We start from the raw sequence: 27,639 nt of genomic DNA, 5'->3' as shown, positions 1-27,639 counted from the left end.
TGTTATGAAAAGGTGGATCTGGTGCAAATTATTAAATGTCAGTTACGAAATTCTGTTTGGTTCCTACTTTAAGTAGAATGTATTTTCCTTCAATTTATTTTTGCATTGCTGATCAGAATTTTTTTAACTTTTTCAAATAGTCACGAGTAAGAATAAATATTGACATACTAGAAATATCATATCAAAACATTAAAAGCTAATGAACTAGAACGTATTTTAGGCCAAGTGCATTCCTCAGTCATCTCACAAAACTGCCCAAATACATTTACTCTTAAAAGAAACTAGTACTTACCAATAAAATTTCAATGGTACCAAGAATGTACATTGCTCCTGCAAAGGTTGTACCCAAGTAGAAACAAAGTCCCACTGCTCCACCAAACTCTGGCCCTAAAGATCTTGAAATCATATAGTAAGAGCCTCCAGCTGTGAATTTAACAAGAAAAAAAACCAAAAAGAGATGACGACTCATATTAAGGACAACAGTAGAGAACAAAAATTTGAATTGTTCAATCAACATAATCAAGACAACTGCTCCATGTGTCTCCATTGATATGTTCGTACTAAAACTGTATTCAGTGACTATACCAACTATGCAGTTAGAATATACATTTCAAAATTAATATTCCCATGTGCATTTCCTGGGGAACAGAAAATAAACACCAAGGAAAAATGAGGAAAATATCAACAAGGTAAACAATCTAAAAGTAAAATAAGATAATGATATACAGGTAGAAAGTAAAGAATTTTTCCCATCTATTTATAACTTCAAGCTGTTCACAGTCAAACAATAATCTTCCAGAATAATTTCTTTATGACATAGGGACAAAATCGAATTTGCCTCACTAATATGCATTCTTTTTCTTTTTTGTAATGAAACCTTTACCACTTTCACTACAGGCATTTTTTTCAGTAGCATTTAGAAGTGTTAGGTAGGGATTGCTTTTTTGTCTACTCATTTACTATTCACTTTGCCCCTGAATTTTTCAATTCCTCTCACCCAAATTTCCCATATACATGCATCATGTTTCTTTACGTCATTAGCTAGACACACACCCTCTGCCCCCTCATTTCAACTGTATCACTTCCCTTTCCATAGGCTCTAAGATTCAAGCTCTTGCTCTCTTTATCTAGACTTCCCCCCAACCCCCTCAAGGCATGCTCCTCTCTGGTTCCCTCTCCATCTTCTCTTACATTCATGTCTGTCCCACTCATGGCAACTGAGCAAGAAAGAGGAGACAGAATGGAAGTGCTTTATTTTAAATAAACATACACCAGCCTTGTATAAAATTAGTCTGCAAATAAGAAATATATTTCTTATCAAAAGGGCTGAGTCTAAAACTGTTTTTCAATATGAAAAAATGAGAAACTAACAAAAAAAATGTATGCTGCATCGCCGATCCTTTTACTAAATACAGTGCTGTTGTATATAATGCCAAGAGACAAGACCCTGCTGTTCAGGTCTCTTTCAATCCTAGGTTCCTATCTGTGCTTTCTGCCTCCTCCATACACTCCAGCAGAAGCAGCACTTCTCTAAGAAACTGGCACCAAGAAAAAGAAGTAAAAATTAAGAACTGTGTGGTGTAAGAACTGCCAACTTCAAAGATTTCTGTGACACTCAGATGTTAAGCAAAACCTTTACAATGAACTTTAAAAATATGAGGGGGAAAAGAGCAGAACATTTTAGTTATCTGGTCACTGATTAGAATAACTACATTTCACTATAAAATATAATTATTTTTAAAAATTTTCTACTATATTTATATTTCATATATGGTACTGTGTCCATGAAATGCAATTATTCTACACCCTGCACAAGATGTAGTATTTACTTTTGTCCAACAACTTATGCATCACTACTGGAACCCCTTACTAAGCTGGAGAAGCTCTGCAAGTGAGGATAAAGTTAAAAATTCAGGTAAAACGTTCAGTGTTCATAACAATGTCTGAACACCAGTATTATCAATTAATGTGTTGAGAGACTGAAAAGGTTAAGAGCTTCAAAGGCTAACTGATACTGTATTTTAAAAGTCAGCTTCATAACTGAAGAGGAACAGGTTCATCTATTTATCCTGAAAATTTAAGGAGATGAGCGTAACCTAGAGTGCTTTTACAGAAAAAGATTTCTGCCAGCAGATTGGCAAAGAAAAAGAAAAAGCAGCCTTATTTGTAAATTTGTAAAGAAATCTGCTTTGCATGAAGACAAGTCTCTATTAGTTCAAATTATAACATCTTGTCTTCATTCAAACAGAATCAAATGATTGATGACAAAAAGTGTGCTACAGTTCATAATTCTCAGAAGGTCCAGTTAAAAGATTGCATCTCACCTTAAGAAGACATTTAAAAATCAGTTAAAAGAAAAGTATGCACTTGACACAAAAAGCACTGCTTCTGATATCTCAGACTACAGTAATTTCTTATCCCAGCTTTAAACTTCAGTTATTTGACCATTCACCATTTAAGATAAAATTCTTCATTACCTGGAACCACGCCATTTGTTGCTATTGCACTCATTGAAATTGCAGTTAGCATAGTCTGTGGAAGGATGAAATAGAGGAAATTTAAAATAATTAAAGTTTTTCGAAAGATGGGGCAAGATAAAGTTATCAAACGAAACTAGGATTTGTTTTTTAAATAAGATGTTACAGGAACCAAAAATTATCATATTTTTTGTTAGGAATATCCATGTAAATCAAGTACTAAAATTTTTCAGTAGAAGATTTGGTTAATTTAGATGTCTGAGACAGTCTTTACAGAAAGCACTGGAAGAATACAGACCACTAAATATACTTAAAGTAAAATATTTATTATTCCAATTAAATAGTAGTCACAAACTGATCGAGTGTCATTGTTATGACAATATCATCTACTAGTGGTCTCACATTCCAAAATATTAATTTATGGATATAATGCTGTGGACTGATTTGTAGTTTATATTTGTTTGTTCTGAAGTTGTGAAAAGCAGAACAGTTCAGGTCTCCATGTAAGTAATGAAGTATTTGCTAAAAGTTGATTTAATAAAATCCATATAATACTTCAAAAAAAACCTTACTGTGATCAACTCAAAAGAAATTCCATACAGGCTAGAATGTCATGTGACACTCAGTGTACGCATATATGTATATATATTTACACATACATATGTATAATTCCCATATCTCTCAATTGCACTGATACTTAACCATTATGGAGAAATCTTTCTCTGTTACTCATATACTAGAAGGCAGTAGAACTCTTGTAACAGAGATTTGGTCAGTAGTAAAGAAAAAAGTTAACTTACACAAGCACAACACATGAACACGATGATGAAAGATTCAAGAACTCCAGCTGTTCCCACAATCCATGTTAAACGTAGGAAAAGGATGACTCCCAAGATGTTTTGCAAGCAGGGCAGGTACACCCCAATAAAAGTGCCCATACGTGGAACCTGGAAACAAAGTCAGAATGTTAATTCCTTTGCACTAAACAATTTAGAGTCCATAAGCACTTTCTTCTGCAAACACTTATCACAAATGCCAAGTGAAACTGAATGGTAGCTTCAGAGTGTCCAGCTTCACAAATATTCATAGGCTATTTATGCAGAAAGATTCCTGAAAGGACAGAAAATTATTTGTGATAGCCTTTTATGATCCTCCTGTTCCGCAGGAATTAGGATGAACCCTTCACAGGGGTAGGATGCCCCTTTATCTGTTGATTACAAAGCTTTACAAACTTAAAGCTGTCTTCTGAAACACCAGTTAGACTACTGTTGAAGATAAGTTAACACCATAATTAAAATACCAAATATATTCTGCAAAAAGTTGATCACCATTGCCGTGCAGCTGGTCCACAAAATGGTATTCAACAATAAGTGTTTTCAACTTTAAAAAAAGACAGAAAAGATATTATGACAAGGCCAGAAGAAATGCAGAGCTGACTAAAATTTGTTTTTACAAAAGTTGTAAAACCTGCCACACCATAGTGTATTTGTTTGTACTTTTTCTTTGCATCAAAAAGGGCATCGCCAGCAGAGATAAAGAAGTCATCATCCCGCTCTACTCAGCGCTTGTCAGGCCACACCTGGAATACTGCATACAGTTCTGGTCCCCGCTCTTCAAAAAGGATGTAGACAGGCTGGAAGGGGTCCAGAGAAGGACCACCAAGATGATCAAAGGACTGGGAAGCCTGCCATACAAGGATAGGCTGGGAGAGCTGCGTTTGTTCAGCCTTGAGAAAAGGAGGCTTAGAGGGGATCCCATCACCATGTACCAGTACCTAAGGGGTAGCTACAAAGAAGATGGAGACTCCCTTTCTACAAGGAGTCACATGGAGAGGACAAGGGGGAATGGACAGAAGTTGCTCTAGGGGAGATTCCGATTGGACACCAGAGGAAAATTTTTCACATTGAGGACAGTCAACCATTGGAATAATCTCCCCAGGGAAGTGGTTCACTCGGCCACATTGGACACCTCCAAGAGTTGTCTGGACAGGGTGCTGGGCCTTCTTGTCTAGACTGTGTTCTTCCCAGAAAGGTTGGACTAGATGATCCCTGAGGTCCCTTCCAACCTGTGGTTCTGTGATTCTATTTGCTGGTGATCACCATGGGTCAAGACACACACAAAAGCATGAAGGCTTCATCATTAAAGTTCCAACCTTCTACACTCATTAAGAAATCAGGCCTTGAAATACTCAACTTATAAGCACTAGTTATACACAGTAGGTTTCCAGATACAGAAGCTCTTCTTAAATCACAACTCAGGCTGTGAAAAAAAGGCAATTAATTTAAATAAATAAGCAGTATTGGTGCTTTATAAGTTAAAAAAAACTATTAAGAAAACACTAAGTTTCCAAGTACTTATAGGGAACCATGGAATGCCATTTAGACTACTATCTTTATTTTTGGCATCTTGGGCAATATCCATGTGCAACATCAATGCTACTGTCTCAATTATGCCATTAAAAACTCTACTCTGCCAGGCTACTACTTAACCATCACTTAATTTCAGACACTGAACTGAAAAAAGATGCACACACAGAAATCATGTTTTCAGGCCACCAGATGGTGCTCAAACGAGAATAAGTGCAAGTGAGGACGCATTCATTTGGCTAGTCAGTTCCAGGGGGACTAACACTGTGCTGCATTAACAAAAACCTCTGCACAGCAGCTGGACGGAGGACAGGGATCAACCCAAGGAAAGCGTGACCTGATCAGCATTGGTCTTCTCATATCTCAAGCTGTATCTTCAGATGAGAACAAGCAAATACAGAACAAGCACAATAAGACAAACTAAAAAGCCCACACAAACAAATGCAGGCTAAGCAAAAAGCTAAAACAAACAGCTGGACTTCATTCCTCACCCTTGCCCATTGTCCTGGTACCAATTTCCTATACACGTCAAGTCCTAATGCAGACAGTCCTATTGCAAATATTCAGGTACCATAACTTAGATATCTCTTCCAGTCAAATGAGCTCCAGTTCTAACCTTATTTTCAAGCACCTTTTCATATCTGTCTCTTCTGCTATGTGCTCATTTCCTCTTACTAATTCTTATGTGCTTCTCCACCTTTCTCCATAGCTCAGCACACAAACTCAGTAGCAGCAGCCCTTCTACATAAAGGTAAATGACTCCCAGTACTCTCCTTTTTCCCAGTATCTGCCCTAAATTTATTAGTTTCGGTCACCATGCTCAACCACTTCCAGGTCACCATCCCTCCTTGCCTGGGAGTTTTTGTACTCTGTGAGATCACATGTTTTTGATCCAAGCTTGCTCCTTCTGAAACAGCTCCCTGCTCATAAAGCGATCAGTCCAACACCTCACTGCAGACTCCAACTGTTGTGTATGTTCCATTTCTACAGAGGCCCAAATAGGCACTTGGGTAACCAGTAGACGACCCTTGAAGAATTCATTTGCTGTCTTCTAGCAAGTGTGTTTAGGGATGTGTCAAGCAAAGCCTTTGCCTTTCCTTCCCCCCGCCTCCTGATAAATATAATATTTTTGAGGTATGCAACAAAATGTTTCCCTGGAATATATCTGTTAAGTTTTAAAAATACTTATTCCAACACACAGAAACAAGAGAGCGACTCAGAAACTGCTACCATGTTAACAGGAGAAAATATGCTTATGGATTTAAAAGAGTGACCTGTGTCATCTCAAGTTTCCCTTAAATTTCACCTTTAGGTAAAAACCCAGGTAACTCAAGTGTATTAATAAGCCAGTGTCGCCCCCAACCCCCACAACCATCCTGTAGCCTCACTAGAGATTGGCAAAAGGTACTGATACTCATACAAGCACAGCAGGAAGAAGAAAAGAAAGGAAGAGGAAACTGGGTGCACCACACACTTCAGGTCCTAGCTTTGTAGACATTTTATCTAGGGCTTTTACAGCAAGGTCTTGCTAAAACATGCTAACAAGAACACTGAATTAACAGAAGGCCTACAGCAAATGCTTCAATTTTAAATACAGTATTACAAATCTCACTCCTGTTTTTACGCATCTCCACATTTTCTTTTTAGGTTGAAAAATATTGAGACAAAGCTAGCCACAAAAAACAACTTATTAGAAGTTTAAATACCTTGACTTCCTTTCGCTTGCTGTCTTCATCTGCTTCATGTTCCACCACACCTTGAGTCAGATTAGTGTAGTTTGCTAGTTTATTAAGAAGAGATGACACCATGGGATTACTATCCATTTCTTCCTGTTGGGATTTTAAGAGTAATGGATTTATTATATGTTATTTTAAAAGTCATGATGTTATGATACTACTTCAAACACATACTCAAAAGGTCAGCCCTGATTCACCCAAATCCAAAAATTACCATGCCAAGATACCAGTCAGCTTTCAACCAACAAGAGTTCTAAATCTTTCTAGAAGCTTAACACTATCTATTGCTATCTTGCAATATTTCTTTCACTTTTTTACACTGCCTCATAATATGCAGCTTGCACAGCTGCATATTAAGGGAAATGTAGAGAAGGGCTGTTAATTATAAAAATCTGTTCCTACAACAATACAGCTTTTAGGGGATTGTACTGGCAGGGTTGAGTCATTAGGCTGTTTTTCCAGCATCTTGCTTGTGCCTAGAGAGTGACCTCAGATGATTCTCTCAAGGACCAAGATACTTAAGGATGACTCTCAGCCTACTGTTGTAGGCTTACATGTTTTATCTTAAACCACGCATACTACTTCTGAAGTATTCATTTGTTTACAATACAGGCACATATGCATATCATATGTAATATTACTTGACACAGAAGTAAGCCCATCTTTATCTAGCCAAATACCTGCTACAAAACAAAAACATACTGAAACAAGTAAAATCCAGGAGAAGCATATACAATAAAAGGATTCCAAGAAAAGCAGAACCAGAGAATTCAATCAAGTACACAAGATTAAATATTGGAAGACAAGAGAGCAGAATTGCAAATAGGAAGACAAGAACTAAGGCATCTCTGCCTGAGGCATTAGGTCACGATAATCATTGTTTTAATAGCCACACAAGTCAGCTGAAAACATGAGAAGAGTAAGATTGTAGGAAATATACTACGAACATATATACTATCAAAAAAGATTCACCACTACAACAGCAATGGTGATGAAGCCACTAGAAGACTTTCAATGTGATGCTAAAACAGCATGGTCTATAATCTGAGATATGTAAAAGATAGTCATCATTATAGCATCAGCTGAGGATTTCATGTCAGCAAGTATTCAAAATAACTGATGCAAGCATACAATCAAAGGAGATCAGGGACAAAAAGCAGCTATGGCCAAGTTATCAACACTGAGGAATACAATGGCTAATTTGAACAAGAAGTTTTGGACACTGCTTTGTGGAACACAGCTTGGAGAGAAATTCAGTGACAAAACTCCACTACCACCGTTCCTGTCAAAAGATAGTAAGAAATTCCATACGCAACAGAGACACAATTAATGACCAACATTACTTCAACCCTTAGCACAATCTTCTCTAAGACTTAGTGAAAAATAGTAAAAATATATTATTTGGGTCAAGCAGAAAGAGGGAACTGAAAGGTCATGTCCTCTGTGCAAAGATACTTGAAAGGAAGAAGAAAGGGGCATAAGACAATGACAAGAAAATAGTGGGTAGAATACAACAGCAAGATGGCTAAGCAAACAATGTCGGAAGGAACCTGTTTATTGTTACCAGCAAGCATCAAAGCAAGAGCAGTTGATGCTGCTAGAGCATAAGAACTTGAGTTAAACTTTACTAAAAACACTGTGTCATTGCAAAAGTGGCACTTAAGTATACCATATCAATATATTTCTCTTTCTAGTAAATGATTGCAATAATTCAGAGAATGAAACAGATATTAAGCTTGCATTATAAAGTAGATGCTTATATTACAAAGTAGAAATAACAATAGTATGCTCTACACTGTAAATGGACAATATAAGTCATGGCCTATCACTGTTTAATAGTTTTGCTGCTTTAACAGAAGTCTGTATTTCCCCTGTCCAACACAATATATTTGCTAATCCTTTTAAAACTGGATATTGCTTTGTTAAAACCAATAAATTTAACTTTCAGCAGCTTTCTCTAACAATAATTTCTAGCTCCCAGCCCAAAAATTTTAAACGCAAAAAGGCTTATTTCATATCTTCACATCAATGCATATCAAAATTTACTGTTCTTGCCTATACAGATAAACTAAAACATGGAAGAAAGAAAACTCAGCGCTTTTTTTAGTTACATAACTCAAATCCACTGAAATAGAATGGTTAGCAGAAACCGAACTACTGAAAATTTTTTATAATTTTCCACCCTCACCCCTCCAAATTTCAAGAGATAAAGAAAAACAGGGATTCGTTTGTTTTCATCTTTATACTAGAGCTTCAATCAAAGGTGAAATATATTTTTGGGGTCTTTAACTTACCTCAAAGAGAGCCATATTCTTTCCTTCATACATGTTTGCTCTGTCCATCTCTGCATTGTTAATAAATGGACTACTTTCCCTGGCAGTCCCATCCCCTGTTGGAAAAGTGCAACAGTTAGAAACAAAAGGAAAAAAAAAAAGAAAAAGACAAGTTATACCGTAAAAGGAATGGTCAGAACATGCTGGTTTAAGAACTGGTTCTAGATAACACTGGAGGTGGCTGCCAAACCCTGTGTCTTTGTCCCATCCACATTTAGTGGATGTAAACTTTACTTCCTTAATCTTTGTATAGTGTTCTGCCTCTTTACTATTACTTATTATTCTTTTTTTTATACCCACACACACACACACTGATTTCTCCCTTCCACCCTGACCCATCTTTCTAGTTTACTTAAAACCACTTGATAATAAACCTTCTGGGCAGCACCACACACCACCACCACCACCGCCTCCCCACCTTCTCATTATTTTACTGACTGCCTAAAAAAATTCCAGTACTTGGGGCAGGAATTTATTAAAAGACAACATAAAAGTAATTATTTTTTAAAGGTGGTGGGGACTCATCCATGATGCTATATTTATTCTATTCCTTATTGAAACATCCACCTAACTAAGCTATAAGCTCCCCTGACCTCCTCTGGCACACCTGTCAAAAAATATAGCATCACTTTCACTGCTGTCCAGCCCACGCAATACAGAAGCTATTACGTGCTGAAACTATCACAACATTGGCACTTCCAAGTAGTCTGAAGTCTTTGCCTGTGCCACTTTACCTGTCTGTGCTTTTGCCTGTATAGTTACAGCAATAGCACCTACAGTCTCTTCTCTAGAGAATGAAGGAACAGCTGGAGAACAAGTTGCACTCTTTTCCCTGTGTCCTCCACTCCGCCCTAAAGCAAATGAGGGACTACATCCCTGATGGATTTCCTATCACTCCCCACAGCATCACTATACTTACTGGTATCATGACATAGAAGTGGCGTACTATCATAAGAGACTCCATTAGGGCTCTGGAATTAATTCCATGATCCAGAGAAGAACTGTTGATTAATTCATCCACAGTTACTGTTCTTCTATCCATATCCTCCAGCTTTCATTGTTCTGTTTCTCTACAGTTTACAATTAGTCCCCCATTGCTTCAATGCTGGCTAGGTCCCCGCTCTTCCAACAACGCTCAATGCAAGGCCAGCAGAAGGAGCACTGTAAACACAAAATAATCTCCCTCATGGACCAGCACCTTGAGATGTTTCACAGTGCATGGACATGCTGGTTTGGCATAAGATTGTCTGAGAAATTGGCATTTATCCTTTAATCAGCTCCATCGTACTTTGAGAAAGGTTCAGTTAGCTTTTCCACAGACAATAAAAAGAAACTGTCCCCAAGCAAACACATGCCGACTCCTCTCATCATCTTGCTAAAGCATACAAGCACTAGAACTTCTTAATTCAGACATTGCATTTTCTTCCCAAGATTTCTGGAACATTGTTCTTTTAGCTCCATTCCTTGAAATGGCCACATTACTTCAGCGGAAGTTTTTACAAAGCATTCATTACATGGCACATTCCCAAGTTAAAATAAAAAATAAGGCTGCTTGATATTTGTCTTGCTAAGACCACGCTCTATTGACTTTCTTGCCTATCGACAGCTGGTAGCAGTACTTGTTAGCTAAATATTAGCACTCCATTCTGGGTACTTTCAACCCCTCCAGGAAGGATTACTCTTCAAAAAGCAAGCTGGGAAATTTCAAGTATTGTTTTCCATTCACAGAGTGTAATGTCACTGGAGTTACTACTTCAGTGGGTATCTAAGCATCAAAAGGGTAACCAAACAAATAATGTGAATCAATATTCACAATTCTGAGGTTAAAGAATATAGCTTTGTCTTATCAGTTCTGGAGGTAAAAATCAGCATCTCAGCACTGTAAGTATTTTAAATTTTAAGTAGGAGAATAATGAAGTCTTCCCCTATATGCCTTTATTTCTAAACATCAGTTACTTGGCTTTACTCCAAAAGCAAAAAGCTCAGAGAAAGCATGTCTCTAACAAACAAATCTTGTCAAATGCACCTAACTTCAACTGGAAGAACACAGAACTTTTGTTTCCTATTCTTCATATCCTTTTTTGGTGTTTCCAACCAATATTCTACCTATTTTAAAGCTTTCTACTGCTAGTCTTCAAAACAGCCTGTCACTACCAGACTCTGTAGAAGTCTCCTGTTTCTTTCTCTCTTCTTATTTTGTGAATGTTTGGTACAGCATATTTATAGTATTTGATATGATCAGCATTATCTATTTTAGCTCCATTTGAAAGAGGGACAATACTGAAAGAGTGACCACAAAAGTGTACTGACAAGTACTCTCATATCCAGTTTGTTGACTAGTCCAACAATTACAAACATCTTTGAACAAGCTCCTTTGAGTTTTCAGCATTGTTGTCACCAAAAGCATATTTCCTGTGAAGTAAAAAGCAACACCTTTGGGAGTATTTAATGTGCTTAGAAATACAGTGAGCCTTACAAACATGTAACAAATTGACATGTATTACACCATCCAGTAGAAAGAACTAGGTTTGGGACCTCAACACACCATCAACAACTATGGTGAGGTTAATCAAATAAGTTACTACCCCAATTCTTAGTTTATTCCTTCTTCAAAAGAAGGCATTCATTTAAAAAAAACAAAACCCCAGAACTAAAAAAAGAGACAGGATCTACACTTCTCATAATTGCTGAAATATCACCTCTGGAACACGAAGTGGAATGGAGCAAATAGTTTTTAGTATTTCAGTTGCTTCCACTGAGGTAACACGGAATGTAGAAATAGGTACTTCATTCCACGAGTCAGTCTCAAGACATTTACAGCTTTATGTTTTTATCCTATTGCCTTGAATTCAACGAGGAAGCTTAAAGATAATCAAGTCGTAGAACCAACCCTTACGACTGAGTCCAACCGTTAACCCAACACTACCAAGTCCACCACTAAACTATGTCCCTAAGCACCACATCTACATATATTTTAAATACCTCCAGGGACAGTGACTCAACCATGTCATTCAACCATGTTTTCGGCCAGCCTGTTCCAATGCTTTACAAGCAAATCACTGTTCCCTCAGGCTTCTTTGAAATTGTGTCAACTCAAACTCTTCTCAGGTGTGGAGGAGAGTTAAACATACAATAAAAATTATAACTTCCAATGTAGCTTTACACATTCCTCTAAGCTGCACATCTTTTGGAACCCAGTTAAAACACTGAAAATCTGTATTTACTGTTCCTTGATTTCTGAAAGTAATTCAAGTTGTAAGGGTTTACAGAAAAATCTTAAATCTGGACTAGATTAGTAGTCCACCTGAGCCACTATTTCATCTTGGACCACCACTGGTATTAGAAGATCCCTAAGAAATTCAAAATAAAACAATTTTTTTTAAAAAAATCTTTTATGAGCTTGATTATGGTATAGAGTTTACTCTATTTTATGACACACACAAACCCACCTGTTGATGTGACACTCCGTTCCACCAAACATAAGGTGTTCAAAGCCTAAGATTAGAAATAAATCTGTTCCCACACCCTCAAATATATACTTTTAAAGATATCATTATTTTTTTTGATCTGCTGTGGAATGTTCACATAACATAGCACAACTCTGTGCTTACTGATGGACCAGTAAACAAACTAAAGCTATAACTAATATAACTTTCCTAGAAGCCTGTCTGCTATTTTCTGCATTGATGGAACATGCAAAAATACCTACTTTTGATTTCTACAGATACTCAAGCACTGTGATGGGTGTAGCTATATTTACATGGAAATTAGCTGCTAATTACATTTTCTTTTCTACATGAGATATAGAGCTGCAAGCAGGGAAGGTAGGAGACATGTCTCAAGTTTGGGACGTAATATTCAGAGTGTTCGTGCAGATCATCACGATGTGCACCCCAGCCCCCAGTTGCCAATGCAGCGTAACACACAGAAGTTATGACAAACCGCTCCAGAGTTGCACTAGCCTCAAGTTTAGAACTGCCAATGTCATCAGATGATTTCTCATAAACATTTCCACACACCAAACAAAACTTACATCAGAAATATGTCTGCATATCACTATTCAAAGTGTTGGTCACAGAGACAAAAGATAGCACTTTGTTCAAATTCATATTCCTCTGAAGTTTCAGAGCAGTGATCCTCACTGACAGGTGTTTGAATACTTTAAGGTATGTTACCAGTTAAAATTTTCTAAGCTGATCCAAACTGGTCCATTTTATACAATGTAAAACAGAACCCAACAGTGTAGCTTAAGCAGGCAGAAGCCACTTTTGCCAACAAAGAGGTAGTCCTCTCATTCCCCTCTCACACTTACTACTCACCCATTTGTGTCACTGTATCTCACTGTTCCTCACACAAACAGAACTATTTATTATAAATGCAATAGTAGTGTGTGCTTAACACTGAGTTAGGAGAATTGTTTTGCGTCTGTTTTTATTCTTGCTGCTACTTTTAATCCAGATGAGCTTGTGTGTTCACTACACAAATGCTTGTGCTGTCACTAGACATGCAATCAGTGTAGGAATGAGCAATCAGCGTAAGCAAAACCACTTCCTTAGCACTGACATCAGTATTACTAAGTCATAGAACTATAGCAGTTGATTCCTGCTCCCCCATCAAAAGAGATAGAGTATGAAAAAAAGAGATCATTTAAGTGATCCTAAATTTCCACTAGGACGCCTGTTCAAGAGATTAAGGACAAAAATATTAGACCACCTAATCTGATTTCCTGTCCTTCCACAGGTTGCCAAATTTAATTTCTGCATTAGGCTTTATAACTTTGAAAATAAAACAAGAAAGAAAACCATATTAAGATTTGACCATTGTATCTCAGTGTTTTCAGAACTGAAATAAGGAAAAAGCCTATCAGTTTATTTTTATAAAGATTAAGGGTTTTTAATTACTGAAAAAAATCTCTAAAAATTGTTCTTTATTGCTATTTAAATTTGGTTCTTTTCAAACTTCTAGTTGTAACATCCTAGTACAGCTTCCAAATTTAAGCACTCACACTTAGTATTTTCTATCTGTGACAGTAACTACACTTACAAAATCATCTCAAGCTTCCTTTTGAAAAACAAACATTTAAGTTCATGAAACACGTTCCTAACCTTTAATCATTTCTGCAGCAACATTCTCTCCAGTCTGTAAGTTATGCAAAAAGAAAAAATTTAAAAATTAACAATCAAATACAGCCTTCTAACACCAGTCTCAATCAGGCTATTTAGAGAAGTATAATCATCACCTCTCTACTCCAAGGATCAGGCTAGCCCTCTTTACCACAGCATTAAACCAAGCTCATGCCATTCTATTCCAGTCTGACCCCTAAATCCTTTCCAGATTCACTGCTTCCTTGCTGTCCCGTACTCTGTCATTAATGATCACGTTCAAGAAGTGTTCCTATTTGCCTTTGCATTCAAACACATTTTGTCAAAAAAACAAGCATCTGCCCCTCCTGTCATGATGTAAGAATTTAACTTATATGTGAAAAATAAAAGCTGATTCTTTTTATATGGCAAAAGAATACAGATAGTGTTTAAAGAAGTGAGAACTATCTAGAGCTTTTGAACCACATGGCCTCCAATAAGGTAGCTTGGCTATGATAAGTTATAGCTGTTCTCTAAACAAGTACATGCGTAAAACTACAGTTTTGCTTCCCTCTAGAAACTTCTAACTTTATATGCTGCTGCCTAAAGCAGTACCCAGTTGAAGAATAATACTGCACAGAGAAGTCTTAACCTTTCAGTTTCCAAATTACAACTGTTAATCACAGTCTATGTACCCTGAAGTAGGTTCCGGTTAGCCAGATACAGGTGAAAACCAACAGTTTTTAAGAAAAATTATGGTAACGTTTTCATTAAGTTTGTATTTGGTCATATAAAGAACAAACCACTACAAACAGAATATGAACAGAAGATCCTGTTTGCACAAGGGTAAACAAGCATTTACTGCTAATGTAAATAAACTAGTGAGTTTTAAACTTTATGTATTTCTTACCCTGAAAAGAACTGATGTACAGAAGTGCCACATCCAAGAAAGCTGCCTGTGACAAAACACCTAATTCTATCTTCTCTATCATGCATATTTACTTCCTACATGTCCAAATTTTTTATTGTCTGAGTTCTCCTTAGTTGCCTGCCAATCTTAAAAATTTTTTTTGATCACTCTTAATCCAAAAATACATAGAAGTATTCTTTAGAGCTCTAACATAAACTCAAGTTTTCAAAAGCTACTACCTTGCTTCAATTTAAATGATGAAAAGGCATTGATAACCTCATTTGAGAACATCTTGCCCCTGAATTTTTGCATCAAATAAATTTAAGAATTTAGTGCAATCTACTTCAAAGTTGCAGGTTATTGGGGGGGGGTTAGTAAAGAAATGTCTAAATATATTTACTGTATCACCAATTTCTTGCATTATTTTTATCAATGACTAGCACAATTTATGTAAGTTATCTTGAAAAGCGGAACAAAGTATACTTAAGCTCCTTGTGAACCCCTTTACATAATATGGAGGATTCTAATACTACATCGACCACTTATCAACATCACTAAATTTTAGTTTTCCTTTACTTAGGCTACTAAGCACAGCCCACTGCTAATGAAAACACACTGCAGAAGCTCTTTATAGATTCTTTATAATATATCTGGAAGTACAGAACCTGCTATTTCAGTAAAAGAGTCATTAGAACCACAGTATTGTCTTTTAAAGAGACTCACTTGGATTTGGTCCGCTTTCTTCATAATCTTGTTCGCGCATGATTAAGGAAAATCAAGTCATTCCCCTCTGCTGATTCTTCACATATCAAGAACTGAAACAGGAAACTGACAGTTGCTTCCTCCCAGCTTTGTGTAAGACCTCAATCCTGTTTCTTACTAGTATTGGATTAATCCTGAAACAAGTCATTAAGGCTTCATGCAGCATGAAGCATGTACATGACACAGCCAAAGTACATGACAGTCACAGAACTCTAAAGACAATTAAGCTGGAGGATTTCCGTCAGCAACAAACATCATGCTTAGTAAAATGGGCAGGATCAAGTTACTAAAACATCCCACATCTTCACCTAATAATAAATACATTTAAAGTTTTCTTTCCATCAAATAAATTTACTTTAAAATACCTCCACTAGGCAGACCAGTATACATTAGCAACAAGTAGTATTAACCTATTCCAAAGATCAGTCTACTATTTAAAAAAGCCAGTTTTATTCATCAGGTACATATTAGCAGATCTTAAGCAAGCTAACCATAAGTATAGTTGCTACATGTTGATTTTCTGTAGCAAGAGCTTGCATTACTTGTAATTAAGATATAGCAGATAAAAAAAGAACACTTTAAAATGTAATTCTAGTAACTTTGCAAGCATTCTTTTTAAAAACAAGTATTTTGTCCTCTAAGACTGGCTGCTAATTTGTTGTCTTTCAAATATCACTGTTTTCTAGGTTATGCATTAATCTATTTCACACTTTCTATACCAGCCTTAAATAACTTCATACAAACTGTTTCAATTCTATTAAATGGATGTTATTGCTTAGAAGATAGTAGTTCCTGTGGTCAGATCTTTGAATCACATCCAAAATCTACTTGTCTGTGTGATCCTAACACCTATTACACAAGAATGGTCAGCTGTGGGAAGGTCAAAAGGGTTGAAGGCTCCTTCCAAGCCCATTGCCCAAAGTTCCTCCTTCCTAGAACCAGCTCTGGTGCTTACTAAGCCCCTAAAAAAGCTGCTTTAGCTCACAGATGCTGCAAAAAGCCTCCCTCCTGCACCTCCCCACTTCGTTTGGGTTTGTTTCTTCCCACGCACCCCGCCCCCGAGACTGCTTCTCGTTCCTTACTAGCAAAACAGAGCTGTTGTGCAAGTCCTCAGCAGATGTTCCACAAAGGAAGAAAGGCCAGTAGAGGGACAGAGATAAGACTAATCAATGGCAGCAAGCTGTTAGGTTGTTTATGTCCTGGTAAATTTCCATCAGGACAGTTCCACAGTTAACAAAGCGAAGTTCTAACATACTTTCAAAGATGTTCTAAACTTTCCTTTCTGAAGCTAAAAGGAAAATACACAAGCTTCCCATTCAAGATTGGAATTAATCTGCTAAAAGGTTTTATTCTCTTCAAAAAGTAAGCTTGTAAAGAGATGCTTTTAATTTTAAAAAGTTTCAAATTTGTGTGCCCTTGTCAGAAGGCAAGAAACAGAATAAATTTTTCATTTCTTCTTCCAGAGAGAGAGAAAGAGAGGGAGGGAGGGAGTTTTTTCAGAAGATACATAAGTTTAAAAAAAAAAAGTTAAATCAATTTTTGCAAAGCAGTTACCACTCAACATCTCATCTCCCAAAGGCTCACAGAATTATTTCCTAAACAGGTTGAATGCTGCTTATTTTTGGTTGCTATGAATTAGCTAAACAATACAGCTAATTAAGGTACCTAATTAAGAATGCTAGCTATAAAAATCAGAGAGCAGATAACAAATACTGTCCAGTCGACACAGACATCATTAAGCCATGCTTTCCTATAGCAGTGATTCAAGCACAAAGTTATTCAGGGACCATCTTTGAGTTTGTATACTGCTAACTGCTCATGCATCAATTTCTGGACTACCATCAGACCTTTAAAAGTAAGTAGGTAACACTTTTGATGCCCTAAAACTCAAGGATGTCAATTTGGATGGTTGAGAAGCTGCTAAAGAAACAGCTATACCTCTTATAAAAGCAGGGTCAGGGTAACATAGTAAGAACTTGGTGTTGCACAACCTAGCGCATCAAAATGTCATTCAATTTTGCAACTACTTGAAGATTTGCATATGAAATCAGACACACTGCCATTTTCATAGACTTCATGTGGTGGGTTGACCTTGGCTATCTACCAGGTGCCCACCAAGCCACACTATCACTCCTCCTCAATAGGACGGGGGAGAAAATATGATTAAAAAGCTTGTGGCCGAGAAAAGGACAGGGAGATCACTCAGCAATTACTGTCACAGGCAAAACAGACTCAGCTTGGGGAAATTAATTTATTACCAACTAAAAAGAGTAGGGTAGAGAGAAATAAGGACTAATCTAAAAACACCTTCCCCCCCACCCCTCCCTTCTTCCCAGGTTCAACCTCATTCCCAACTTCTCTACTTCCTCCCCCCAAGCAGCGCCGAGGGTCGAGGAATGGGGGTTGCCGTCAGTTCACAATGTGTTGTCTCCACCACTCCTTCCTCCTCACATTCTTCCCTTGCTCCAGCACAGAGTCCCACCCTTGGGAGACAGTCCTTCATGACCCTCTCCAATACAGGGTCCTTCTTAAGGGCTACAGTTCTTCAAGAACTGCTCCAGCATGGGCTTCCTCATGGGGTCACAGGTCCTGCCAGGAGCCTGCTCCAGCACGGGCTCTCCATGGGTCACAGCTTCCTTCAGAGCAAATCCACCTGCTCCAGTGTGTGGGGGGCCCTCCAGGAGCTGCAGGGTGAACATCTGCTCCACGGGCTAAGGGGCACAGCTCACACCCATGGTCTTCACCACATGCAATGGAATCTCTGCTCTGGCACCTGGAGTGCCTCCTCACCTTCCATCTTCACTGACATTTCTCTTACATATTCTTACTTCTCTCTCCCAGCTGCTGTTGCACAGCTTTTTTTTTTTTTTTAATCCTTTCTTACCAACAGCACCTATGGGCTCAGCTTTGGCCAGTAGCCGGTCTGTCTCAGAGCTGGCTAGAACTGGCTAGAACAGCTGGCTCTGTCTGACAGGAGGGCAGCTTCTGGCATCTTCTCACAGAAGCCATCACTGCAGGCCCCTCACTACCAAAACCTTGCCATGTAAGCCCAACGTACTTCACCACATATTTTTCTTTCAGCAAGGAAGTAAAAGTGTTCACTACCACTGCCGAGAGCTATGACACCTTCTCCACGTTCCTGTCACCACTGCATCAAAGGTGCAAAGAGCCAAGGAAAACGTTCCAAACCTGAAGTACTCTTATCAGCTTGGGGCAGGGGAAGGTAAATAGAAACCTGACAGGATAAGCTACACTATTAGCAAAATTAAAATTCTGCTAGCTATTGTGTGGACAGTTCACAAAGCCATGGCATACAATTAATTGCAGTTACACAAATTATACTGCATACCAGAAACACTTCTTGTTCAACCAGTATATCAAACCAAGTAGGAAAAGAAATACTATCTGATTATGCAAAAAGTGCCACATAAGCCACAAAAGGATTGTGTGGAAAAAAAATAAAATTGGTAGGAGAAGCCATTTAAATTGGGAAAATTCCTTTACATATTTTCTTAAGGGAGGAACCCTCAAACTCTAATATTTCTACTCAGATAAGTCCCCTGTGATAACTTCTATTGTTTTTTAGTCTAGAGAGCAAATAAAAATAGCACCAATTGTTTCTTTCCATGTGCTTTGCTATCTGTTTTTATGTAAAGCAGCAACATGGTTCAAAGATGCAGGAAAAACTAATCAGGCCAGTGCTGCCACAAGAGGTGGTTTTCTGTGATGGGGTAGGGGTAGAAAACACTGTTGTTCTGCAATGAGCGCATTCAAGGAAATAAAGCCTCTTAAAACAACTTCTTTAAAACAACTATTTTTCTGTCATAGCTAGTTTCCTGCTGATTTGGCTCCCTAAAACAGTTCACAAGCAGTAGTACCGGAAAGAACAGAAATAATTTTTTTCCCAGCATCAGCTAATAAGATCTGCTATGCAGTAACAAACTATATCCCTTACCAAAGGCAGCCTTTACAACGCTTACCTGTGAGCTTTTAACACAACAACAATCATCTTAAAATAAGATTAAAAAAATTACAAGCAAAGTTCTCTTATGAAAAAAACAGTAAGAGAGTTACAGCAGAAGACCTTTACGCACCGTATTCTGACAGCTGCAAAAGTATTATCATCAAAAGAAAGATCAGCAATAAGAGATCAAAAGTCTCAGTAATATATTTTCATTACGGGATCAGAGAAGTTGAAGTTATGAGGGTTGATATCACTATATTTGACATTAAAGTACACTATTCCAGGAGAAAGTAAAGTTGTTTTATGACTAGAATTATTTACATTTAGCTTTTAGGCAATAAGTATAGTACCAGAATGTTAGCATTTCATTCTCATGAAATTAACACAATGGAGTAAAAATAACAGCCTGCTGTCCATTTCAAGCATTAAGATCCTCTTCACAAAAAAGGTCAAAACTGCAACAGTCTAAAAGAAGTGTTTAAACAGTTACAAAATGCTAAGTGTCCACTTACTCCACAATGAAGTTTGGTTTATTATCCTTAACTCTGCCTCCTGTATTTGGCCCCATTTCACTTGGGGCTGTCATAGCATCCTTCTCTTTAAACTGGGGAGATGTGGATTTGATGGGTGGACTGTTAGGTGGATAAGGAATTGCTTGGGTGGTCACATCCAGAGGGTGGTGCTCAATGTGTCCCTCAAGGGTCACCTGTAGACCAGTACTGTTTAATATCTTCATCAGTGACAAAGACAGAAGGATCGAGTGCACCCTCAGCAAGTTTGCAGATGCCACCAAGCTGAATGGTGCAGTTGACACACCAGAAGGACGGGATGTCATCCAGACAGACCTGGACAAGCTGGAGAGGTGGGCCTATAAGAACCTCATGAGGCCAAGTGCAAGGTCCTGCACATAGGTCAGGGCAACCCCTGATATCAATACAGGCTGGGAGATTAAGGGATTGAGAGTGGCCCTGCGGAGAAGGACTTGGGGGTACTGGTGGATGAAAAGCTGGACATGAGCCAACAATGTGCACTTGCAGCCCAGAAGGCCAACTGTGTCCTGGGCTGCATCAAAAGAAGCGTAGCCAGCAGGTTGAGGGAGGTGATTCTGCCCCTCTACTCTGCTCAGGTGAGACCCCACCTGGAGTATTGCATCCAGCTCTGGTGTCCCCAGCACAGGAAAGACATGGACCTGTTGGAGTGGGTCCAGAGGAAGGCCACAAAAATAATCTGAGGGCTGGAGCACGTCTCCTATGAGGACAGGCTGAGAGAGTTGGGGTTGTTCAGCCTGGAGAAGAAAAGGCTGCGGGGAGACCTTATTTCAGCCTTCCAGTACTTAAAGGAGGACTATAGGAAGGACGGGGACAACATCTTTAGTAAGACCTGTTGTGACAGGACATGGGGTAATGGTTTTAAACTAAGGAGGGGTAGATTTAGACTGGATATAAGGAAGAAATTTTTTACACTGAGGGTAGTGAAATACTGTAACTTGTTGCCCAGAGAGGTGGTAGATGCCCCATCCCTGGAAACATTCAAGGTCAGGCTAGACAGGGCTCTGAGCAACCTGATCTAGTTGATCACTACAGGGACAGTGGGGTTGGACTAGATGACCTCTAAAGGTCCCTTCCAACCCAAAACATTCTATGATCCTATCAATAGCTCACAAAAACACCTATATTCACAGATACATGTAGCTATATTAAACCACGAAAGGATTAATTCAACCACTTTGGCAGAGCTGGGCATACATCAGCAGTTGACCTGGACAGCCAATGCCCCTTAGAGCCAAGAAAATCCCTGCGTGTAACTCCCATGCCTGTGATCAAATGTCAGATATGCATTTATCTGCAACAGGAATAATATTTTCCATTCCAACATTGTATTATACAATATGACAGGGTGGCAGGGGAGGACAACTAACTTGGCTTCTATGAAGGGAGATTTTGTCTCAGATGCCTAAAGAGAGTTCTTTGAAAGAATCAATAAGCACATGGGTAATGGAAACCTAGTTTACATAGTCTGCCAAGATCTCCAAAAGACTTCATCAGAAGTCCTTCTCTGAACATACTTAAGGAAATAGAGCAGCCACAGAATAAAAGAGAATATATTAGATAAGCCATAGGCAAATAACTGAGTGAGAAATAGAAGGCAAATATAGTCTACTCTCAGAGAATGAGATGGTCACTGAAGTTCTGCTGGGACACATGCTGTTCCAGACATTAATAAAAAAACAGCAACAAAAAAACACATGAGGTGACCAGAGATGCGACAGTTTTAAACTATTTCAAGTTATTTAGGATAGTCAAGGCACAGGCCAACTGTGCAGCTCTCTAAGACTAAATGAATACTAAACCAAACAGGCAAAATTTGATGTAGAAATTTAAGACTGGATATATACATACATGAAGAAAACAATCCTAAACCAGCTGGGCTCCAACAGATTGTTATTTCTCATGAATGAGATACTTTGGTTATTCTTGTTTCACAAACACACCAGTTCAATAATCACTTTTCAAACTACAAGCTGAACATTGGGAATGAAAAGGGGGAAAAAAGACCATGTTCACAAATGTATTTAGAGAAAAAAAAAACCCAACACACTGTTCACAACTTGATTATCACATGCAATTCTGGAACTTCCCCCATTTCAAAATGAACAGAAATGGAAAAAGTTCAGAGGAAGACGGAAAATAGAACAATAAGTGTGGAACAGCTTCCATATAAAGAATGACTAAGAGTCTTCAGTTTGGAAAAAAAAGGTGATAGGATTAAGATGGGACAAGGTTTATAAAAAATCTTGAAGTGATCTGGGGAGGGACCTGACAAGTATTAGCATGATTTGATGCCTTTAATCTGATGACTGGATCAGAAAACAAACGAGGTAATTTGCCTTTGAGCAGCAGATCTTAAGTGCCACAGTTTCTGAGGTGCCAAAAGCATACATTAATTCCTGACAGCATAAGAGAATGGAAGAGATATTAACTGACTGTATTTAGAATACGAACAAATTTAGAAGTTAATCTAAAAATCTAAACTCACCAAAAAATAAAAAACTTATTCAGTTTCATAGAAGGCTCATCTTTTTCTGCCCGACAAGTTGCTGCAGCCTGGACAAGCATGTGGAAAACAGTATCATATTTGCCAACCCACACTCCCATGCATATCCCTAGACCTGAGTATTTAGCCAGTACTAGAAATGCTGTGCAGACTACTGGCTAAGCATATTAACAGGACAGAGAGGAAAAACTGGTGGAGATTAAAAAAAAGTGAAGACATACAGAAAAATGGACAAATTGCAATGGGATGAAGGGGAAAATACAATAATTTTTTGTACAGCAAGCTCTGAACTACAGAGTAGTTCTGTGAGCAGAAGCTGACTGAAAATACACTAGACATTTCGGGGAGATTTTCCAGGAATTAGCATTTTACAAAAATTCAAAGCATCCACGCTTCGTTAGTTATGTGATGACTTCTTGGTAGATGACCAGGTTTGTCATAGATATTCCTTGTATTTGAGGGTCTTCAGTTTAAGAAGAATTTGTAGGAGTTAGTTTTCATATGGGCTTCTAAATAAGACACTGCCATGGCTAGGTAAATAATACTATGATATACTAAAAATACTAGTTTTACTTTGAAACACCTGACATGCAGAGCTGATAACGAAGTAGAGTTGATCAACTTTACAAACTTTTGACAGGTCTGTCTAACAGACAGTCACCACCAATATGTGTGAAGAAAACAAAACCCCAACACAAATCAAAGCCAGAATTTCTCATTAAACTTCATCCATTACTGTCTACAACAGACTCCTGTTTGTTTCTCTTCTTCAACCAGTTAGTCTCCTGACTATCCTTCCCCTATAGCATATTATAAACACATTAAAAGACAGAGGCACATATGCTTTCTGCTATTTTGTGAACATTTGAGCCAACAGGCTCTGACCCTCATTTATATTGTTCAATCCAAGCATTAATTTCCACTCTGCCTCCCTACTCTTCCCATGTACTACTTTGGCTAGTGCTATAATCCAGCCAAATAGCCACTCACCCAAGTCTTCCCCTCCTTCACACATGTGAGGGTGTCACATAACCAGAAAATACAAGGCTACAGAATTTCAGATGATTATGAAGGAGTGACAAGCATAGAATAAGAACATCCCATCTTACCACATTATCACATAAAGAGTATCAGATAAGTATTTGTGAAAGGGGATAAATACACAGAATAATCAATAGGCACCTTGCTAATAAGATACCAAAACTACTTTACTAGTGATTTAATGGCTCAACAGTATATAGCCGGTTTCCCTCCAAAAAACAGCGTTGTGCATTTGGTGGAGGGTTTTTGTTGGGTTTTTTGACTGGTTGCGTTTGGTGGAGGGTTTTTGTTTCATTTATTTGCTTGGGTTTTTTTGACTGGTTGCGTTTGGTGGAGGGTTTTTGTTTCATTTATTTGCTTGGGTTTTTTTGACTAGTTGCGTTTGGTGGAGGGTTTTTGTTTCGTTTATTTGCTTGGGTTTTTTTGTCTGGTTGCGTTTGGTGGAGGGCTTTTGTTTCATTTATTTGCTTGGGTTTTTTTGACTGGTTGCGTTTGGTGGAGGGTTTTTGTTTCATTTATTTGCTTGGGTTTTTTTGACTTTTTTAAACAAGATACTAGTGCAGTCGAGGAAATTCCAGAACAACCACTTGGTTTTAAAAAGCCAGACAATTCAATCAAAACTGATAAAATTCCAGATTCCTGAACAACTGGAAGAAAATTAAATGCTGAGCTGGCTAAGGGTGAGCCAAAGAGGAAGTTCCCACTCTCTTTCTCTTTTTACTTCCATCTCCACTTTCAGCTTTACCCGTCCCACCTTGACATGACTCTAGCCATTCTGACTTTTTGCAGCACTCACCTCAACTCCAAGACAGGGGAAGCATGTTTTTCCCTCTGCAGCAGTTTCAGTTTTCTGCCAGTTTAGCATGTTGAACCAGCCCAGTGAAGTGTCTGATGAGCATCAAGGTCAAGTGCAGGAAAAGGAAGGGAACGCAGGGATGTGGAGGAGGGCAGGGAAGGAAATGGTTTACTCCCTAGCCTTTTTCTCAAGGCTGGAGTGGGGAGAAAGGCAAGCACTCCTTCTCTGAGCAGCAGGCTCTTAGATGGGCTTAACTGCAACAGCTTTTAGCTGTACTAAGTTTTTAGAATTCTTTAAAAAGTTTTCAGAAGAATGAGTCAAGGAGAATTATTTGATTACACAGCATTAACTTAATTTTATGCATTACAGGTTTACATACCACAAGCATCCATATAATACCCGAGGCAACATTAAGTACGTTGTTCGCTTCCCAACCCTCTGTATCCAAGCACAGCATTTAATATCTTAATGAATTCAGAGCTCTCTGACTATACCTTGTTTACAAGTCAATGCCTTCTCTTTCAGTGTTTTCCTCTCTGCTCCTTGTTTTACAGGCATATTAATAGAAAAGTCAAACATAAATTCATCCACTCAAGTGACACAGATCCACAACAGTAGATTATTTAAACATTTTGCAAATGTAGTCCACACAAATTCTACTTAATTGCATGAGAATTATATTTTTTTTTTAATCACAACCCTAAAGGTTAGAAATAAGGCACTACAAGAGCACCAGTTCTACTCTTCCCCTTGCCCTCCCAAGATTTCCAAATGTTCCAAGCCTTCCAGATGCTTCATATATACACATGGTCTAACAACTCCTCTCTAACTATGCCTGTAAGCACGTTCATCATTTTGAGATGCCATCTGACCAAATGCCACACTCTATGCCTCTCTGACTAGCTCCTACTATAAGGAAGGCTGCCCAAACAGATTAATGCTATACTACTGTCATCCGTCCAGTACAGGAAACAAACTGTTGCCACAGTTAATACTATGTTGGTTTTTCTATTTCATTTAGCTTGGGGGGAAAAAAAGTGGCAGTTATTAGAACACCAAATATGTACAGAATATACCAAAGGAAATGCAACTACATGTATGTATCTTTTACAGGTAAGTAATAGTTTGAGGGGAGAAAGCTACCCAACTTTGACAGCTTAGTCAAAGAATTTGACATCTTCCTAAAGAATCTTTATAGAAAAAGAAATTAAAACAATCTAAATATATTAGTGTTGTCAAATATCCGTTTTCATCACTTTACAGTCACATCCACATCACATGGTATGAGCCTTATTTATCTGTGATCTACACCACAAAAAGAAGCAACCACTAAGAACTGCCTTTTACAAAAACCCATCTTTTTACCTGTAATCATCTAAAAAAAAGAAGTATTAAGAACAAGCACTGATTGTGACACAATCCACGTGTTATATGAACACGGTGTCCAAAATAAAGTTCAAGATCCAACTAGCGATTCAAGCACCATACTTGGTATTGCCGCTGCAACACTCTTCAGAAAGAGGAAGCGTTAAGGGCTTATGAGCCAAAGCAGAAAGAGTTATTGCTTTCCTGGCAGTGCCTTATCATCCCAGTGAGAAAGCTCTCGTTCCCCCACCGCCGCCCCAGACGAGGCCGCCCCGACCAGCCCCTCACTCCAGCTCCACCTCAGGCCGGATTCTGCTCCCCCAGGCGGGTTCGGGGGCGAGGCCTAGCAGGAGGCGAGGCTCCCAACTCCACGCCGTCAGGTAGCGAACACCCACTTAACCCAAGACACGCTCGCTGGTGCAGAAGCACATGGCTAGACAAACACCAGGAGCAAGCCAGGTTAAGACCGTGCTCTTCTCCACAGCCTGAATCCTCCCTCCTAGCTCCCCCTCTAGCGAGCTCCAGCAGCACTCGGCTTTTAAACAGAGCTTTCACGCCCGCCTGTTGAAGCGCCAGCGGCACCGGTCACTGCCGCTGCCCCTCACAGGCGGGAAGCAGACCGGCCGCGACGGGCGGGCATCTCGCCTCGCCGGGCCCCCTCCCCGGCTGCTGCTCTTCCCGCCCGGAGCCGCCCGGCTGCACTTCCTCCTTTCGGCCAGCGGCCACGGGTCAGGGAAACAAAGGGAAACAAGCCCTCGGTCACCCCAGGCGCCGGACCTTCGCCCTCTCCCGAGGCGCACTTCTCCACCTGGGCAGGTAGCCCCGGCGCCGCCCGCTGCGGGGAGGCGATGCGGCCTCTCCACAGAGCTACAGGGGCCCTCCGGCGGCGAGCCGAGCCCAGCCCAGCCCAGCCCAGCCGACCCGCGCGGCGGACCCGCTCCCCCGCACACAAAGCGCCGGCGCTGCCCTCAGGCGCTGCTCGCCGGCGCCTCCCCGCTCCCCCCTCTCTCACCAGAGACCCGATCCCTCTCGTCGTCTTCTTCGTCCTCCAGCCGCTGCCCATCCGGCTCCGCCGGCCCCCGCTCCTCGCCCTGCGCCTCCACCGGCACCACGGTGAAGCTGGTCGGCATGGCGCAGGCAGCCCCGGAACGCCTGGCGCCTCCTCCCGGGGCAGCTGGCAGGGTGAGCCTGGCGCTGCCGCCTCCCTCACGTGAGAGCCATTTCCTCACACAGCGGGGGGCGGTGGCCCGGCACCGGCCGGCTCCCGCCCCCGCCCCGCACCGCCTGACTGGCGGCGCCGAAGGGAAGGTGGCGGCCCGGAGGCGAGGAGGAGGAAGAAGAAGAAGAAGGAGGAGGAAGAAGAAGAAGAAGGAGGAGGAGAAGAAGAAGAAGAAGGAGGAGGAGAAGAAGAAGAAGAAGAAGGAGGAGGAGAAGAAGAAGAAGAAGAAGGAGGAGGAGGAGAAGAAGAAGAAGGGGTGCTATGACTAGGTCTGATTCACATACACGGAATCTGCCCTCTGGGAACGGGGGCAGGCCGGTGGAAGGCTTTGCTCCCCCGCGGAGAGAGGGAGGAGCGCCGGCCGTTGGCGGGGAGAAGTGTCTGCCGTGGGTCGAGCAACTGCCGTTGGGGAAACAGCCCGAGAAGGGCGTACACGCCGGCCTAAATGCGTGAGCGCCGCCCTGGGTTGTTTTATCGGGCTTTGGCTATGGCTGTTCGGCACAAAAAAAAAAAAATGCTGCTTTTCTTTCTCAGA

At 39.7% G+C, this 27,639-nt stretch overlaps 1 protein-coding gene across 4 annotated transcripts in view; it reads right to left on the bottom strand.

Annotated features, from left to right (window-relative positions):
- LOC142052925 (solute carrier family 12 member 7-like) overlaps nt 1-27,390 on the bottom strand; it is a 69,203-nt gene extending 41,813 nt beyond the window's left edge. For 2 of the 4 annotated variants that reach the window (XM_075083794.1, XM_075083796.1), the window contains exons 1-6: nt 26,898-27,390; nt 8,874-8,968; nt 6,550-6,672; nt 3,278-3,424; nt 2,478-2,532; nt 293-423 (exon numbers count right to left, since the gene is read on the bottom strand). In XM_075083794.1, coding sequence (XP_074939895.1) covers nt 293-423; nt 2,478-2,532; nt 3,278-3,424; nt 6,550-6,672; nt 8,874-8,968; nt 26,898-27,015 — 669 coding nt within the window. In that variant the 5' untranslated portion in view covers nt 27,016-27,390. Of the gene's footprint in view, nt 1-292; nt 424-2,477; nt 2,533-3,277; nt 3,425-6,549; nt 6,673-8,873; nt 8,969-15,626; nt 15,686-26,897 lie in introns of those variants that run through there. The other 2 variants (XM_075083795.1, XM_075083797.1) reach the window with 2 other exon arrangements.
- Nucleotides 27,391-27,639: the final 249 nt, after the last annotated feature.

Source organism: Phalacrocorax aristotelis, chromosome 2, assembly GCF_949628215.1.
Source record: "Phalacrocorax aristotelis chromosome 2, bGulAri2.1, whole genome shotgun sequence".
Classification (NCBI taxonomy): domain Eukaryota; kingdom Metazoa; phylum Chordata; class Aves; order Suliformes; family Phalacrocoracidae; genus Phalacrocorax; species Phalacrocorax aristotelis.
Note: the sequence above shows the minus strand (reverse complement) of the source record. Positions and strands in the feature narration are given on the sequence as shown.